At 40.4% G+C, this 17,217-nt stretch overlaps 2 protein-coding genes across 2 annotated transcripts in view; both read right to left on the minus strand.

The window, feature by feature from the left end:
- Positions 1–9,764, minus strand: atoh8 (atonal bHLH transcription factor 8). Its single transcript, XM_062393437.1, has 4 exons — positions 7,951–9,764; positions 7,399–7,554; positions 5,208–5,399; positions 1–478 (listed from the first exon to the last, which is right to left on the minus strand). The coding sequence occupies exons 1-4, from the start codon at positions 8,605–8,607 to the stop codon at positions 452–454; spliced, it is 1,032 nt and encodes a 343-aa protein (XP_062249421.1). The 5' UTR covers positions 8,608–9,764; the 3' UTR covers positions 1–451.
- A 1,978-nt stretch (positions 9,765–11,742) lies between these two features.
- Positions 11,743–17,217, minus strand: part of rnf103 (ring finger protein 103) — a 32,257-nt gene continuing 26,782 nt past the window's right edge. Inside the window, exon 7 of the mRNA XM_062393405.1 lies at positions 11,743–13,998. Within this exon, the coding sequence (XP_062249389.1) occupies positions 13,057–13,998 (942 nt within the window). The 3' untranslated portion in view covers positions 11,743–13,056. The remainder of the gene's footprint in view (positions 13,999–17,217) is intronic.

Genomic DNA, 17,217 nt, shown 5'->3' on the forward strand with positions numbered 1-17,217 from the left:
ATCAGGAACCAAGACACTAACTAGTATTTATTAAAGTAGTATACAATACAGGAACGAAAACATTTGATACACATCAAAACATTCAGTGTACAAAGTGTAGCTTTATGTAAACAGTCAACTTTAACTTATTTATTGGGAAGTAATAGTGAAGTTATATATTTTATTAGATAAGTAGTAATGAACTGTATTTTTTAATTTACAATGCGTACACCTCTATATTATAATAAAGGCAAGAAATTGTATCACATTTAGCAGTTAATATACTTGTGGTTCCTTTTCTACATCACTGTAGTGAATGCTATTGTTGTTCACCATGGAAAAGGCCTTTTTACTCTTGCATACTAATATGTTAAGCCTAGTACAACAGATCAGTTGAGCCGAGGCTTGTTGTGTGATGCAGTGACACAATCCTCAGCGGCGAGAAGATTCTGGTAACGGGAATCTCAAAACATCACAAATCCTCTGGCATCCTGCCAACCTGTCAACAAAATAAAATCACTTTAAAATGAAGATCACAAACTGGACTAACAACTCTGCAATATTTAATTTGTGTGGAGCAATGAATTAAAGGGCACATATTTTACATATTTCTAGGATTTGATTTGAGGTATTGGTAACATGCGACCAGGCCTATCACCGGTCTCATTATGGCCAATTCACTCTGCTGAACACAGCAGAAAGTCACGTTGGTATGTTTGGATACATCTATAGGAGACCAGTCACAGATTTACGGTCGGTTACAACAGGATGTTTCTGAACAGTCAGTTACACCGTCCTCATGTTTGTTCAAGTTTTAGCAGGACAGTTGGCCAATGAACGAGTGAGGTCCCAGAGTTACAGTATGGAGTTTCACAACGGAGTTACAACGTGTATGTTAGTCAGTACTGATTACAGCGACACAGCGCATCACAAACAATAACGTTCTTTGGAGGAATGTGCACAGACACATTCTCTTCCTTGTATCCCGCCACGCTGCAGTGTTTCTTTGTGTTTGTTGTGGAGGGGTGGTAGTGGTAGGTTTGGAGGCTGGACTGATACCAGCTGGGTTGGGCTGAGAGACGAGTGTGACCCTGAATGACTCATACGGGGGAGGAAGTACGAAACAAGACATTTCCATAAAACATATCTTAGAATGGACTGAGTGAAAAAGTCAGCGGAGTTACTGTTTTCTCTACTGACCCCCTTCAAGTAATTACGGATAGTATAAGCCCAGAAAAATTATTTTACACAATATGGACCCTTTAAATCTTTCATTAATTAGTTATCGTTCAATATGAAGCATACATCAATGAATAAAAGTAATATTCATGATTTGTTACTTGTTTGTCTATATCACATGGAAGATGAAATTAGCTTTGTGCCCTAAGACCCGGGAATAGACAAAATACGTGTATGTTCAGTCATACTGTCCCATCACATCACAACATACTCAAGATAGCAAGAAAGTCAGTTTGAATTAGTTTATGAACTGAATCTTGCTCATGAGCTACACAGTCAAAAGAAAAACCTGGACACAACCATGAGCAGGCTTAATTTTGTCCGACAGCAGACTCCTGAAAACAAATACAGTTAAGAGAATGGCAAATGGTCTGTATTTGTATAGCGCTTTTCTAGTCTTGATGGCCACTCAAGGCGCTTTAAAGTACAGTTTTGCCATCCACCCATTCACCCACATTCATACAGTGCATCTATGGGCAGCACTTTTTCCTATGAGGGGCCATTCAGGCTTCAGTATCTTAAGCACCTAAGGCAGATATATACCTGCTGTTCACTACTTGTACGTGTTCGCATGATGGCTGCTTCGCGTATCCTGTATCCATTTGGAGCGTTGGTTGTGCACATCCTCAGAAATTTACGTGTACTCCAGATGCAATATGCACTTGACCGGTAGGGGCAGTGTAGCGGTAGTATAGGGAAGGTGTGGCGTATCATCAGTGTGCTAATCAGGCGGAGCAAATTATCGATGTCCTGGCAGCCATTTGAAAAAATACTGGTGGTATTTTTCATCATAAATTTCTCGTATTTGTAGAAAGAGACAAACATACTCTCCATTGTCATGCCGTGCTTGATTTAAGGCCCTTTAATACCATCTACGATCATGCCGCTGCCTCTTTTTCTGCTGTAATCTCAGAATTAACGAAAATTGTAACCTCTGCGAGGTTTGCCATGTTCAATGTTGCCATCATGCAAATCCAGAAGTTATATTAGGTCTGATTTCTCCGTTGTGCCCTCTAGTGGTATCCTCCAGTAACATGCGTAGTACATCGGCAAGTATGTGAACAAAAACGTTCACGAGCAGCTGGTTGTCTTGGCGAACTTTTCACTTTCTATATACTTCATTTAACGAATTATATCAGAACGTATAACATATATTTTCATTGTAACAAAGATGAAAACCAGCTACACTTATCTATGAAGACTGATCAATCTTATCACTGTGAAAAACTTCAGAAATCTCTAAAACACATCAAGACCTGGATGACGCAATTCATAATGCTTGGCCCTCATCACCTCAGAGAAAAAATGTCTGACCAGATAATCACCTTTTATGGAATTAGCTTGGTCACTAGCTCTGCTGTGAGGCACCTTGGGAGTTGCTTGACCAGGACATGTAATTTGACCAACACATTAAACAACTCTCAAGGACAGTTTTCTTCCACCTCCGCAATATAATGAAAATTATAAACATCCTGTCTCCAAGGGATGCTGAGAAATACCTCTATGCCTTTGCTACCTCTAGACTGGCTTATTGTAATTCTTTAATATCAGGATGTCAAAAATTATGCAGCATGAGTGCTGACAGGAACTTTAAGGAGCAATCATATTACCTTTGTCTTAGTTTCTTTGCATTTACTGTAATTCAAAATAGAATTGAGAATCCTGCTCCTCACATACAAAGCCCTGAATACCCAAGCCCCATAATTTATTAAAGAGCACATAGCACCGTATTATCCCAATAGATCACTCTAATCCCTAAATATAGGTTTGTGGTTCCTACAGTCTGTAAGGGAGGTAGAGACTTCAGCTAAAAGGCTTGTTCCTTTGGATAAAGCTTATAGCCAGGACTATCACTTACTTTGTGTTTCTCTCTCTTTTTTCTGTTGTTATTTTACGTATTAAAAATTGATTACCTATTACTTCAACTGTATTGGAACTGAATGCAAGGCTGTTTACCCCTGAGACTTCAAATGTGTTTTGTGGACTCAAACACTTCAACCATCCCTCTATCTAGATTTCCAGCCACTAACCCAACGATTCACCATCTAACAGTGTTAAAGACAAATACATTATTTTTTCTCCAGTCATGTTCCCCTTAGGATATTTATCCTGCTGATTGTGTGACCTCAGGCCTCAGTGCAAAATCACAAAGAAGCAAAAGTGTCCTTTTCCCATCTAACAATGCTGACAGACTCAGTGGCTCTGAGAATAGGAAAAAAACATTTAATTCTTGGCAGACTCTTCCTTCCCTCTTCACACACACATGCACAAACACACACACACACACACACACAGACACATACATACACACATGTTCCCTCTGTGTTTCCAACAGCTGCTGCTGCTTGACAGCCTGATGATGACTGTGTTTTTTCCCCTCCTTGTTTCAAAGTATGTTGGAGCAGATGGCCTGGAGTGGCAGAGTAGGGGAATGTTGGAGAGACTGCTAGGGAATGTGCCAAGTGTGTGTGTGTGTGTGTGTGTTTGTGTGTGTAATTTAAATTTGCGTGCTTTCTCGCTGCCCTCTGCCCTTCATGGCGCCAGCTCCACTTCCCTTCCACTCTAAACATCTGGTGTCTGGGACTTTGACAACTCACACACACACACAAACATGCACACGCACACGCACACACACACACACACACACACACACACACACACACACACACACACACACACACACACTCAACACACACACACACACACACACACACACACAGGGGAAGCAGCTTGCAGGGGTAAAGCCCACAGCTAGTTTACATCTAATGGAGCAACATGTCTACATGAGTTGCTGGGAAGTGGATGTAAGAAACAGTACTCTACTGTGTGTCTCATAAGAGCAAAAAAAGTCAAAATCTTGCAATTTATCACTTTTTAGCTTTGAAATGTATTACTCTGACAACAGGGTGAATGTCTTCTTTCTGAAATTTCTGTAAAACCAACTGCTGGACTTGGTTTACTGAACCCTACAATATCTTTAATAATTTGTCAACAAAGTAAAAGAACAATGTTTGTCCTTTTCTGAAGTGAGTTATATATAGCTGAATAAGGTCTTTTATTTGGAAACATTTTTAACTCATGAAGATTTTAGCGATTACTTAAGACATTTGAAATATGCAATATAAGCAAAATAATAACACCATTGTAATTAAAACAGACATGTGAAAAGTAATAAAGCAAATGTAGTTACATTTTATGAAAAAAAGATAATTATATCTTCAAATAATTGAATGATTGATCATGATCATACAATGGCTTCAATGCAGATAAACTAGGTAGGGTGAACATAACATTTTCAAACTTTACCTTGCACCATAGATTGCGTTGCAGAGCTTACTATGATCTTTTTACAAATCACATGTAAAAAGGACTGATTCTGAAGTAGCTCTGGATCCTATCAAAAGAAGTAGTAAAACTTAAAATTATGATACTATATAATTATACTAATAATGTATTATTCACAAAATGGAAAGCGGAGATCAAACAAGTTATGTTCTGGTTCTGATTTAACATTTTTCTGCCACACAAAGAAGATATTTTCTCTGTAAGCTACTGGAAGTATTAGATAAGGCAAATCTGTAGAGGAATTGCAACCTCTATAGACAGTAGTTTATCAGTCAAGACAAACAGCATTGTCAGCATAGTGTGTTGCTATACTAACTCAATTGATCCTGTGGATATATTAGTATTTATCAGGTTTAAAAGCCATTTTGCCATAATGACACACACACACACACACACACGTTGACACTTACAAGGCACTTAGAAATAAAGACCTGATTTGTGTCCAAAATCAGTTGAGTATTGATGGAGTTCTATGTGAGACTTTATAGTGAACTCATTGACAAAACAAAACATTTAAATAATTCATGCTGCTCTAACTTGTCTATCGGCAAATATAGTGAGTAGTGAGTGATTTTTGAGACAGCTCTGGTTAATTTTATTCTCTGGGTAGCTGTAATTATTTGTAAATGTATGTTATGTCTCACTTTCCTCTTCTTGCTCCTTCCCTCGGCTTGCAGGGTCCTGGTACACTGCTCGACACACTGAGAGAAGCTCAGACTGCTGTGGTCTGAACTGTAGTCCAGTTCAGTCAACTGAGCCAGAGACAGGATGTAGTTGCAGGCAATACGCAATATAGCCAGCTTGGATAGCTTCTGCCCATAGGAGTAACATGGCACCTGGATAGAGAATAAAAGGAGGGATATGAGGAAGGTCTTTACATGTTTGATTTGCATACACTCAATTAAATGGAATGGAAAAAAGGAGAATGGTCTACAACTACCTCCCCACAGTGTGAACTTCCGCTCCTGTCATTGATTACACCTAAAAACGAATCTCTTTTCCTCAAAATAAATTACAATTTTTTTTGGCATGGTTTTTAGTATACTTTATCCTCGTTTTGTATCCTTGGATATACGACCAATAAGGCCCACATCTATCTCACCCAGCTGATCACCTGCAGCTTGCCTTAGAACATGTCTTGTGCATTCCAGTAAAATTTAAATTAACTGTAGCACCTGATTTTTATTTAGACTACTTGTCCATCTAAAGATCTCTCTGTGCTTAGTTATTTTTACGATTCTTCCTCATCTGTGATGGTGGATTGTGATGGCAGCTGATCGTGGACTATTATTACAAAAAGATTGCTTAGATATACAAAATGCTTATTTACGTATTCTACCATTTCTGGCAAAACTTCTTCATTCACACACATATTCATACAGTGCTTCTATATGCTGCACTTTTTTTATCACACACTGCCAGCACAGCAAGGCAATGTTGGGTTAAGTATCTTATCTATGGGCACTTTGTAATGCAGACTGGAGGGGACAGGGGGGGATCCACTAACTGATTAGTTCGGACTAGTGGACAATGCACTTTACCTCATACCTCCACAATTCCCAGTATTGGATTCTCACGTTTCATTTGACATTAGAGCTTAACCATAATAATTGTGGCAGAATTGTTATTGAGCAAGAAAGAGAGCGAAAAAGATCTTTAACTATTCAGTTTAAGTTTGTTGCCATGCTGTGTATAGATACATTTTTGGACTGGGAATAACATTATCTAGTTTATCCTGAATGCTGCCGCAAATGCAGGTTGGATTTCTACTGGTGCTGCTGATGCTCAATCTGATCGACTCAGAGTGTTTGTGTCGACGAGAGATGATAGCATGAGACAAAGAGCGCCGTCATCCTGTTATTTTCAATGCCACTTGACTTCAACGTTTAAAAATAAATTGCAGATTCCATGATTTACTTAACAGCACTACATGTTACAATGCTTTGCAATAAAACATTATAATAAAAGAAAAAAGCTTGCATTTATACTGATGCCACAAGTACAGAAGTTTGCCCTCCTTTTTTATTGTCCACCTAGTTCAAGAGACAAAACTCTTATTTACTCTTCAGGCAGCCAAGTACTCAAAATCTGGCTGGAGATGTCCTCATGGTAAGCTCACCCAACATTTCATATTGCGGGTCAAATATGTTTGATATTTATGATAATATCAACTAAATCTGACTCTAATGTCAGTGACATTTAAAGATTATGTCTGTAAACCCCTCACACTACAGAATAATTTGGTAAGATACTGTGTTTAGATCAGCCCCCAAATCGTCAATGTCCCCACAAATGTCGGGAGGGCTAAATCAGCCCCCCCGTTAGGGACAGCCTAAATCACTAGTAAGCACCACTTACACATATCCTCTTGCATGAGGCCCAATGACTCTTTAATGTACATGCAACTATTATGTCAATATTATATTGTTGTGTGGTATACTGTTATCACTATTATTACATCCATAACTATCACCATTAATATCTGACAAATCAAGTCTTTTCACCACCTTTATTCAAACAACCCTGCTAATTGATCAACAACATTGTCTACAATGGTCTTATACATCCAGGTGACAGCATCACAAGTGAAACAACATGATTAGAGAAGTTTTTTTTATTAAGACGAAAGGTTGATTGAGACTGCAATGTAATACAAGTGAAAAGGACATCTGTTTTAGTTCCTGCTCTGCAGACTCTATAAGTATGGTGACAGAAATGTAGAACAACTGGTATGTGATTCTGTGCAGTTCTTATGTGTATAGTAGTAACATTATGGTTTTGAGCTTGTACACACTTTGTTGATTGAGATGTTGTAGTGGGGACTATGAGACTGACCTGCTTCCTCAAGGCTTCGAATGCAGCGCTGATGGTATGGACACGGGTCCGCTCCCTGGCATTCGCTAGAAGCCTCCTGGTCTGCTGGATCGCTTTAACCTCTGGAAAACACCGAGGTCCATCAGAACTCAGTTCAGCGCCCTTCCTGGGAGACTCCTTGGAGTGGGGAAGACATGAGTCAACAAGTGATGAATTTAACAACACACTACAGAACATCACTTTATTTATAATCTATCCAAACCCTCACCAATCGGCTTTTGTCACTTGTACCATACCACAATAAATATTAATGAAAAATTTAGAACCATGAAACAAGGAGGCACATTGGTCAGTCAGACAACTTCAAGTTCACTGGAATGAGGATTCTATACACAAATAGACATTTGATTCGTTTTCAATCACACATACTGGTAGATGTTGTCAATGGTCACCAAAATTCAGTAAAGTAAAGTATGAAACACTAATACTGAGGATAGGAAGATAATTAATTGCACTAACTTGTTGAAACTATTTATTTTGTAATTGTCCTTTCATGCCACTTCACATATTCACCTTAGGTGACTCCACCTGGGGCTCCACATGTTCTTGACACAATGAGGTCTGGAAAATCCTTGGGCCAGGCAGAGCTGAAGCATAGCCTGACAGAGAGGGCTCCGGGGGGGAAGCCTGGTGACTAGGTGAATGGCTGTGGCTGCAGCTTGTTGACATTGACAGAGGGAAAGTAGAGCAAAGGCCCAGTTTAAGTCTGTTGGACAGAGGCTGTGAGATGACAGTGGGCCAGTGGGAGATCTCTTGGTTAGAGAATGGAGGGGAAGGTAACTGGGACAGTTTAGAGGTGATGTCTGGCATGCTGATACCAATTCTCATGTCTATAGCACCACCCTGCGCTGGAGCCATGTTGCCCCCTGGAAGTCCTGACAGAATTCCTGTAGTGCTTGCTGTTGCCTCCTGAGACATCATCAGCTGTCTCTGCAATGGAGCCAACGTGCCGACATTACATGCCTCTGTTTTGGTGTCATCTACTAAGTCCTCATCCGACATGTCCCCTTGGTAGGTCTCCCTCCTCTCAGGCTCAGGGCTGCTGAAAAGTCTTTTAGGCTCCCTAGACTTCCTCTTGAACTTCTTGTTTGTGCAAGACATAGGCATCAGTGCTGGATCTTTGTTAGGGGATCGCTTCCATGTGTTACTCAGCTGATGGGGATTCTTCATTGTTCAACAATTACTGTAACTAACCAGGTAAACTGAAATTAACTTACACCACCAATCTACTCTTGGCTGCAAAATGGAAGTGAAACTGAACTACTTGTATAAACTTCAGTCAAACTAAATCTTTCAATTCCGAAATTTTTACTCAACATATAAAAGTGTGTGTCATCTTTGTGAAAGTTCACCTTCTGTAGGAATTAGTGAAAGCATTACTAAGTCAAACACCGTTCTGTTATAGACACAATGTTTGGTCCCAAGCAAACATCCAACCTTATAGCCAGATCTTCAGCTGCCAACAGTGTAACATTAGCTGTTCAACTGCAATTAGAGGGTGGCAGAGTCGAGTATTACTTTAACATTACCAACAGGTTTACTAAGGCTCCACTCTGTCTGCATAGCAGCATCATGAATAATCCACATGAATACACAAAGCTGTGTAACATCTGCTCTTCTGCACAAGTTGTCCCACTGGATTGAGACTCACTTTTCCTCAACGCTTAAGTTTTTTTTTCTGTTTAAGAAATCCAGGCCTGTGCCTCAGAATCAGAGTTACAGTGGGGCTGTGTGATCATGGCTCCAGTCAGTCTGCATAGCAGCACTGTGAATAACCCACACTGATACTCACACTGAGTACAAACAGTCAGCAGCGGAACTGCAGCTGCTGGACAAAATAATGGGAACAGCACGTGAACAGGATGGCTGAACTATTCAAGAACTAAAGTACAAGTCCAAACGATTTCCCACTGAGCAGGTATGTTAAACAGAGCTCTGACAATCACTGTTTTCTATCAGTTTTCAAGTCAACCAAATATACTTCAGTTGCAACATATTCCAAACAGACAGGTAAAGAATAACACTGAGTTTATCAACTCCACCAAACTCAGAGAAATAGGTCCCAAAAGCGACAGCGCAGGCTTCGGTGACACTGTCCCCTATATGCTGCCTTGGTACCGGCACATCCCTCAGTGAAGCCCGGGGACCCGTCTTGTAAACGGGGCCATGGCTCGGTGTGGTGACTCCGTACTTGCTGGCGACAATAAGTTACAGGTTATTCAAACATGAATAATAATCCGTAAATCCTCCAGCTGTAAATCACCCTGTCCGTTCATCCGCCTGTACCGAAATGCCCACGGTGCAGGCGGAGGAGCGATTATCACAGTGAAGAGAGAGAGAGAGAGAGAGAGAGAGAGAGAGAGAGAGAGAGAGAGAGAGAGAGAGAGAGAGAGAGAGAGAGAGAATTGCTCTGTAAACGACTGAGTAGCACCACCGAGTGGAGTGAAACAGGAACGTACATGCAGAAACCTCTGACAGTACCAGACTCTGTGTGGGCGACCATCTGTCTCGACCTGTTGGGGTGAGCAGGGAAAAATGGGGAGGAGACGAGAAATGGGTGGAAAAGAGTGGAAAGAAGATAGAGATATAGGGGGAGGGGGAGGAGACATAGGAGAGATAAATCCGGAACAGTTGATTTCACCATCAGTGACTAGTTGTTATAATGAAAACAATAGTTGTATAATAAATTATGGATCCAAAGATGTTATTAATGGTAGCAGCAACAATTCATATAATAATACCAATACTACTACTATTACTACTAATAATAATAATAATAATAACAAATGTTGGTGTTGTTGTGTTAATTCTGTAGCTGGAGTCAGAGATACCTGCAAAGAGAGAGAGAGAGAAAGAGAGGAAGACATCGAGGTGTTGTTATTGAGGTGGAGGTGAAGAGCGATTTTATGGGACAGTAGTGATGTCACTTAAACAGAAAATACACTGATACTCTGCCGCTGCTGTGGATAACACAATGTGTGTGAGTGAAGATGATAGAAGAACGGAGCTTGTGCTCTAAAATACATTACATTCAGTTCCCCTAAACCTAACCAATGTTTTTTATTTGTTACAAACAGTTAATAAACTAAATTGTGAGGGCTGATCTCCTCGGTGGTAGCTTTTGTTTGCTCCTCGGTGCTTCGATGTACAGTGCTGTGAAAAAGTATTTGCCCCCTTCCAGATTTTTTTAATTTTTTTGCATGTTTGTCACACTTAAATGATTCAGATCATCAAACTAATTTTAATATTTGACAAAGATAACCCAAGTAAATACAAAATGTAGTTTTAAATGATGATTTCATTTATTACGGGAAAAAAGCTATCCAAACCTTCTTTTGGTCCCCCTAAACCTAATAACTGGTTTTGCTACAACTGCAATCAAGAATTTGCAATAACTGGCAATGAGTCTTTCACATCGCTGTTGAGGAATTTTGGCCCACTCTTCTTTACAGAATAGTTTTAATTCAGCCAGATTTTTTTTTTGTATAAACGGCTTGTTTAAGGTCATGCCACAGCATCTCAATTGGATTTAAGTCCGGACTTTGACTAGGACACTCCAAAACCTTATTTTTTTTTTTTCAGCCATTCAGAGGTGGAAATGCTGGTGTGTTTCGGATCATTGTCGTGCTGCATAACCCAAATGTGCTTGAGCTTATGGTCACAAACTGATGGCCAGACATTCTCCTTCAGGATTTCCTTGTAGAGAGCAGAATTCATGGTTCCATAAATAATTGCAAGTCGTCCAGGTCCTTAAGCTGCTAAGCAGCCTCAGACCATCACACTACCACCACCATGTTGAACTACTGGTATGATGTTGTTTTTATGAAATGCTGTGTGGGTCAGCAGTGGCTTATGCCTTGGAACTCTCCCATGGATGCAATTTTTGCCCAGTCTTTCTTATTGTTGACTCACGAACACTGACCGTAACTGAGGACAGTGAGGCCTGCAGTTCCTTGGATGTTGTTCTGTGTCTTTTATGACCTCCTGGATGAGTCGTCGATGTGCTCTTGGAGTAATTTTGGTTGGCTGGCCACTCCTGGGAAGGTTCACCACTGTTCCAAGTTTTCTCCATATGTGGATAATGGCTCTCACCGTGGTTCACTGAAGTCCCAAAGCCTTAGAAATGGCTTTGTTACCCTTTCCAGACTGATACATGCCAATTACTTTGTTTCTCATCTCTTTTTGAATTTCTTTAGATTTAGATAAGAAACCAGATAGGGGGCAAATACTTTTTCACAGCACTGTATCTGTTGGACCATGTCTTCTTTAGAGACCCTGACAACCCTGAAGGATGACACCAGAAAGTTCTGAAACACTTTTATTTTTAGTGAGTGTTACGGTTCTATGTATCATGTTTATTATCTTTCCCTTCACACACAGCAAGATGACAGGATTGAGCTGAAAGATTACACTTCGCACCTTAAAGTTGATAAGTCATTTATGGAAACTTGAGATCTGTTCAGTTTTTTTAACTGCATGGTAAAATCTGTTGGTGCCAAACAGAAAAATAATTAGCTCATTAGCAGAGGTAGCACGAGCAGGAGTACCCAGTCATGTTCAAATATCAGCAGGTTATACACCAACTCAAGGCTTAAAAATATGGTTCTAGACAAACTTTTTCAGTCAGGAATTTCAACCTTCCAAATATGAGTGAAGGTTGAACTTTGACCCACAACATTTACATATGTGTGACCAGCCCCTCAGGCTCTTTTTTACTGCAACAAGCTGATCAAGAGCAAGACGCGATTGCATAAGTCAGCAACAGCTTGACTGTGCACCTAATAATCAGCATAAAGATTTGGAAAGGAAAAGTGAAAGCATGAGTGCACAGGAAAGTCAGTCAGAATGAAATGACTGTGACTTGTGAGAGCATATCTATCAACAGGAAACATAAAAAAAACTGATTAGCTTGGATTCTCAGAGGGATGATTCACAGCTCAAATGCTGCATTTCAAAAGCACTAGAGATACAAACTATGAAATGTGATAAGTCATAGTTAAAAAGTAAAGAGTAATTACAGTGGTATGGCCGGGAACCTGCTAAGATAAAGAGTTGTTGGGGGGGGGGGGCAAGGCAGTAGTTTGAATAGCAGGGGGAGGAGTTTGTCTTTTTTGTACCAATATTATTAACAAAGATCATATATCACGGAGCCTTTCTGCAATTCCAGTGGGTCATGATGTAGGAAGAGAGAAGAAAGTGTTTGCTGTTTGCAGTTGGATGGATAATTAGTTTCTTGCCTGTAGTCACTCTGATGATTTCTATGTAGAACAGACTCTTTACTGTCCTCACAGCCCTAAAAACAGAATAGGAATAGGAAAAATTTGTATTTATTTTTATTGCACAGTTTACAAAGACTACACCTGTGATTAGTGTGTGAATCACTATACTCTCTATACAGAGAACGCTATGACTGGGCTTTCATAGCATTCATAGGCTTTCATCTGTCTGCCGTGATGGCCAGCACATTATCTTAAAAATAGGAATGGAAACAGGATAATTGATGGTTCATGACAACGTGAGCCCTCATCACTGCCTCCATGCCTCAACTTCATTCCAAGCAAGCTGTGATGTTGACAAGCTACCTGTGAGCAGTGGGAGTACATGGGGCCATGGAGACCATCAGTCCTGCAGAGTGTTTTCAGCAGTGGTAAGCTGTGCACCTCTCTGCAGCTTCTTCTTGAAGCTGGTCCAGCGACACACTGGGCAGCAGTGTCGGCCTGTTGCCAACCACACAACAATGCACTTTTGGTGAAAGGCATGGCCACACGGAAGACCCATCAGCAGCTCCTCACTCACAAAGTTCTCAAGACACACCACACATTCTGAGCAATGCAGCATATCACAAGGCCACCCTGGCCAATTACAGAGATGCTGGTTAGAAACAGACTGAGGTGTGAGGTGACCATCCTCTGTTGCCCTGTCACACACACACTGATGGTTGCTGCTAGGGTCCATGTTGCTGTACACACATAGCTGGATGCTGCTGTCCTGACTGCACAGTGACCCCTTGTACCTTTTGGTCTTATGGGGAAGTGTGCTGGGAGGAAAATCCCCTGTGTCTGCAAGTAATCTTTCAGTCTCTTCATGCTGCTGTCCACCAGAGCACCCCCCCCTGCACTGCCTCACTGCACTGAACCGCCATGTTGGGAGGTCTTTAATGTAGTCCACATTCATTAATGGGTGAAGCCAGAGATCAGGGAAAGACAAACGCTCCAACAAGAAGTTTGTATCATCTTCCCAGTCTGAGTGGTCGGATGGGATGTGCTGCAGCGATGTAATCGGGTGGAGCAGAAAAGAAGTATACCATTCCCACAGACTGGCCAGCCACTCCAGGTTTGTGGTGCTGTCCTCTTGGCTCCTGACACCACAGCGGCGTTTCTTCTCAAAGTAGTCGACCAGTAGGCCATGGGCCAGGTACGTAGACAGGAAGAGGGCTGGGTGGGATGAGTAAAAGGTCCAGTCAGCTCTCACCAGGCTGGCCAGTGTGGTGGTGTCAGCATAACGAAGCAGCTTCAAACTGTAACCATACAGAGTGTCCAGATGAGGCAACTGGAGCAGGGCCTGGAGAGAGAGATCGATCAGTGATTACTGATCACATATAATTAATGCAGCTTTCATCTCAGTTAAAACATAGTAAAATGTATATCTCAGTGGCCAGTTGGGTACTCTTCTTTTGTTTCATCACTGTCTCCTTCCTGTGAGCTCATTCTGGCACATTCACTCTGGTGAGCAGAGCTGAAAGTCATGCTTGTATGTTTGGATACATTTATAGAGAGACCAGCCACACATTACAGTCGGTTACACCGTCCTCATGTTTGTTCAAGTTTATCAGGACAGTTGGCCAATGTAGGAGTTTCACAACAAAGTTTCAGTCCTGAGTAATGAGTAACGTCTATGTCCTGCAACTAACGACTATTTTGACAAACGATTAATCTAACAAAAATGTCTTTTAATAAACATAGCTGCATATTAGGTTACTTTTGATACAAAAACAAAGAAACATTTATTTTTTGTCCATTTAAAATGAACGACAAAGCACTAATAAAATTTTTTAAATTTAATTTCAAGTTTCCCTTTTTCTGTGAACCAAGATCAGGCCAAGTGCTGATACTCATACTAAATAAAAAATCAAGTATCCATTTTTTCTGTTAACAAAAGGACAGGGAAAGTATCAGCAATAAAAACATCAACAAACAAAACCACAGTCTTCTTCGGACTGCATTATTTTGATTAAAACGTAGACATTTGAGGCCCCGATGGGATCCCAATCGATATTTATAAATTATTTAAGAAAAATGAATAGCTCCTTTGTTAGATATGTATGCAGAATCCTTTAAACAGGGTTACCTTCCCCCTTCGCTACGAAGTGCCTTGATCACGCTTATTCTGAAGCCAGGTAAACCGCCAACAGAATGTGGCTCCAACAGACCAATCTCACTTTTGGACTCTGACGCAAAGATCATTGCTAAAGCCTTGGCTATGAGACTTGAGACCGCCCTACCACCCATGATACACACAGACCAAAATGGCTTTGTTAAAAATCGTCAGGGGTTCCACAATGTGAGGAGAATTCTCAACATAGTTCACGTATGGGAGGGGGCCCCTTACACTGCCATCCTGTCACATGACGCGGAGAAGGCATTTGACAGAGTTGAATGGCCCTTTCTCCTGGAGGTGCTTAGGCGTTTTGGGTTCGGTGATTACTTTCGTAGATGGGTTGAAATTCAGTTTGTTGATTCATCTGCAGTAGTATCTACAAATAATTTGATTTCACAATCGTTTAAACTCTTTCGAGGCACGAGACAAGGCTCACCAATTTCACCTTTACTTTTGGAATATCAATGGAAACACTAGCATTAAAATCACAGCCTTCAATTTGTGGTATTAGGACAGGGGATCTGGAACATCATACCGCATTGTATGCAGATGATACCATTGAATTAGGGTTGATTAGCCAGTTTGGTAGCTTCTTTGGTTTTAAATTGAACAAAGATAAATCCTTTATTATGTTCCTAAATGAACAGGAGATAAGGAATCCAACAGTTTCTCACCCGTTTGTAAACGCTATAGACGGTTTTAAATATCTAGGTATTAGAATAACCCCTATGATAAACACCCTTTGTGCAACAAACTATGAGCCCATGTTAGCTAACCTGTCAGAAGATGTCCAAAGATGGACAACTTTGCCTCTGTCTATACTAGGAAGAATAAATATAATTAAAATTAATATATTGCCTAAATTCTTATACATTTTTCAATCAATCCCATTAGCTCCTCCACCTTCTTTTTTCTCTAAAGTAAGGAAGCTGCTTTGAGACTTTATTTGGAACAACAGGAAGCCACGACTTAGACTCTCGCTTCTATACTTGCCTTATGATAGGGGAGGGTTACAACTACCAAATTTACAGTGGTACTACTGGTCTGCACAATTAAGGGCCGCCGTGTTTTGGTTTTCTAAAGAGGATGCTCAGCCCTGGTTACAAATTGAAATGTTGTCTTCAAAGGGTTTGACGCTGGCTAGTTTTTTATACTCTGCTCCCCTTAAGAAACTAAGAAAAAACACAGATAATCCCTTTGTGAAAAACACCATTACTGTCTGGCATGAAGTGCATAAATATCTAGGAGATCTTCCAGTGTTGTCCTGTTTTTCACCTATCTGGGGCAATGAACACTTTAGCCCAGCTAAGAATAACATGGGGTTTAAAGCATGTTTAAGTAAGGGCATAATTAAACTACTAGATCTCTATAAGGAAAACACTCTGTCGTTGGACGAGATGAAAGAAAAATACGATGTACCACAGAAACACTTCTTTAAATATCTACAACCTAGAAGTTTTATTCTTACATGTTTAAAGAATTCAGTTCAACAACCCCCCATGTCGACACTGGAGATATTTTCTACAAAAACTTATTCCAGCAAAGTGCTGGTTACTCAATTATATAACCTATTGGTGGAAAACCATATAGACAGAAAGTAAGAGAGAGCAGTAGATAGGGGACTTACTCAAACCATTAACACACGACTGAGATTAATACAATATAATTGTATGAGAACGTACATATATATACGTTCATATTATATACGAATATAAGTGCAGTATTCATCAAGGTACTCTATACCACTGTTTGTGGGAATGTGAGGAGATTAAAAAATTTTGGAGTTCGGTGATACAATATATCTCTCAAATTACCTCTTCTCCAGTACCTCTAAATCCTAAGCTATTTATATTAAGCATCTATCCAAACAATTATGCTCTGTCCAATAGAGAAAGACAAATGGTTGACCTGTGTCTTCTACAGGCCAGGCGCTCAATCGCTCTGTCTTGAAAGAATATTCGTTGCCCCTCTCTAGGCCATATAGTTAGGAAGAAAGATTCTCAAGAAAGATTCTCAAGTATCTCCCAGATACTTTACCGTATCTGGGAGATGTTTTTGGACTTTATAAAAAATTGTGAAATTGAAGAGACATTGGAAATGTGAAGTGACTGATCTGTTGTGAGGAATGTGTGCTGTACTCTGTACCATCTTTGTGACTGTAGTTTATTTTACTTATGTATATATTTATTCAAATTAGTACTTTCATTTTAAGTTTTTGTCCGTCTTAAATTTATGTTTAAAGGGGACATATTATGCCCATTTCACCACAGTTGATATGGCTCCTTGGGGTCCCCGCCCCCGCTCTCACCAACAACCCATCCCCCTTCTCACTGCCCCGCCCCCGACACACACACTCAATCTCACATCTCAAATCCCCCCTTAGCATATTAAGGTTGTTAAAAT

The sequence above is a fragment of the Platichthys flesus genome, chromosome 8, assembly GCF_949316205.1.
Source record: "Platichthys flesus chromosome 8, fPlaFle2.1, whole genome shotgun sequence".
Lineage (NCBI taxonomy): Eukaryota > Metazoa > Chordata > Actinopteri > Pleuronectiformes > Pleuronectidae > Platichthys > Platichthys flesus.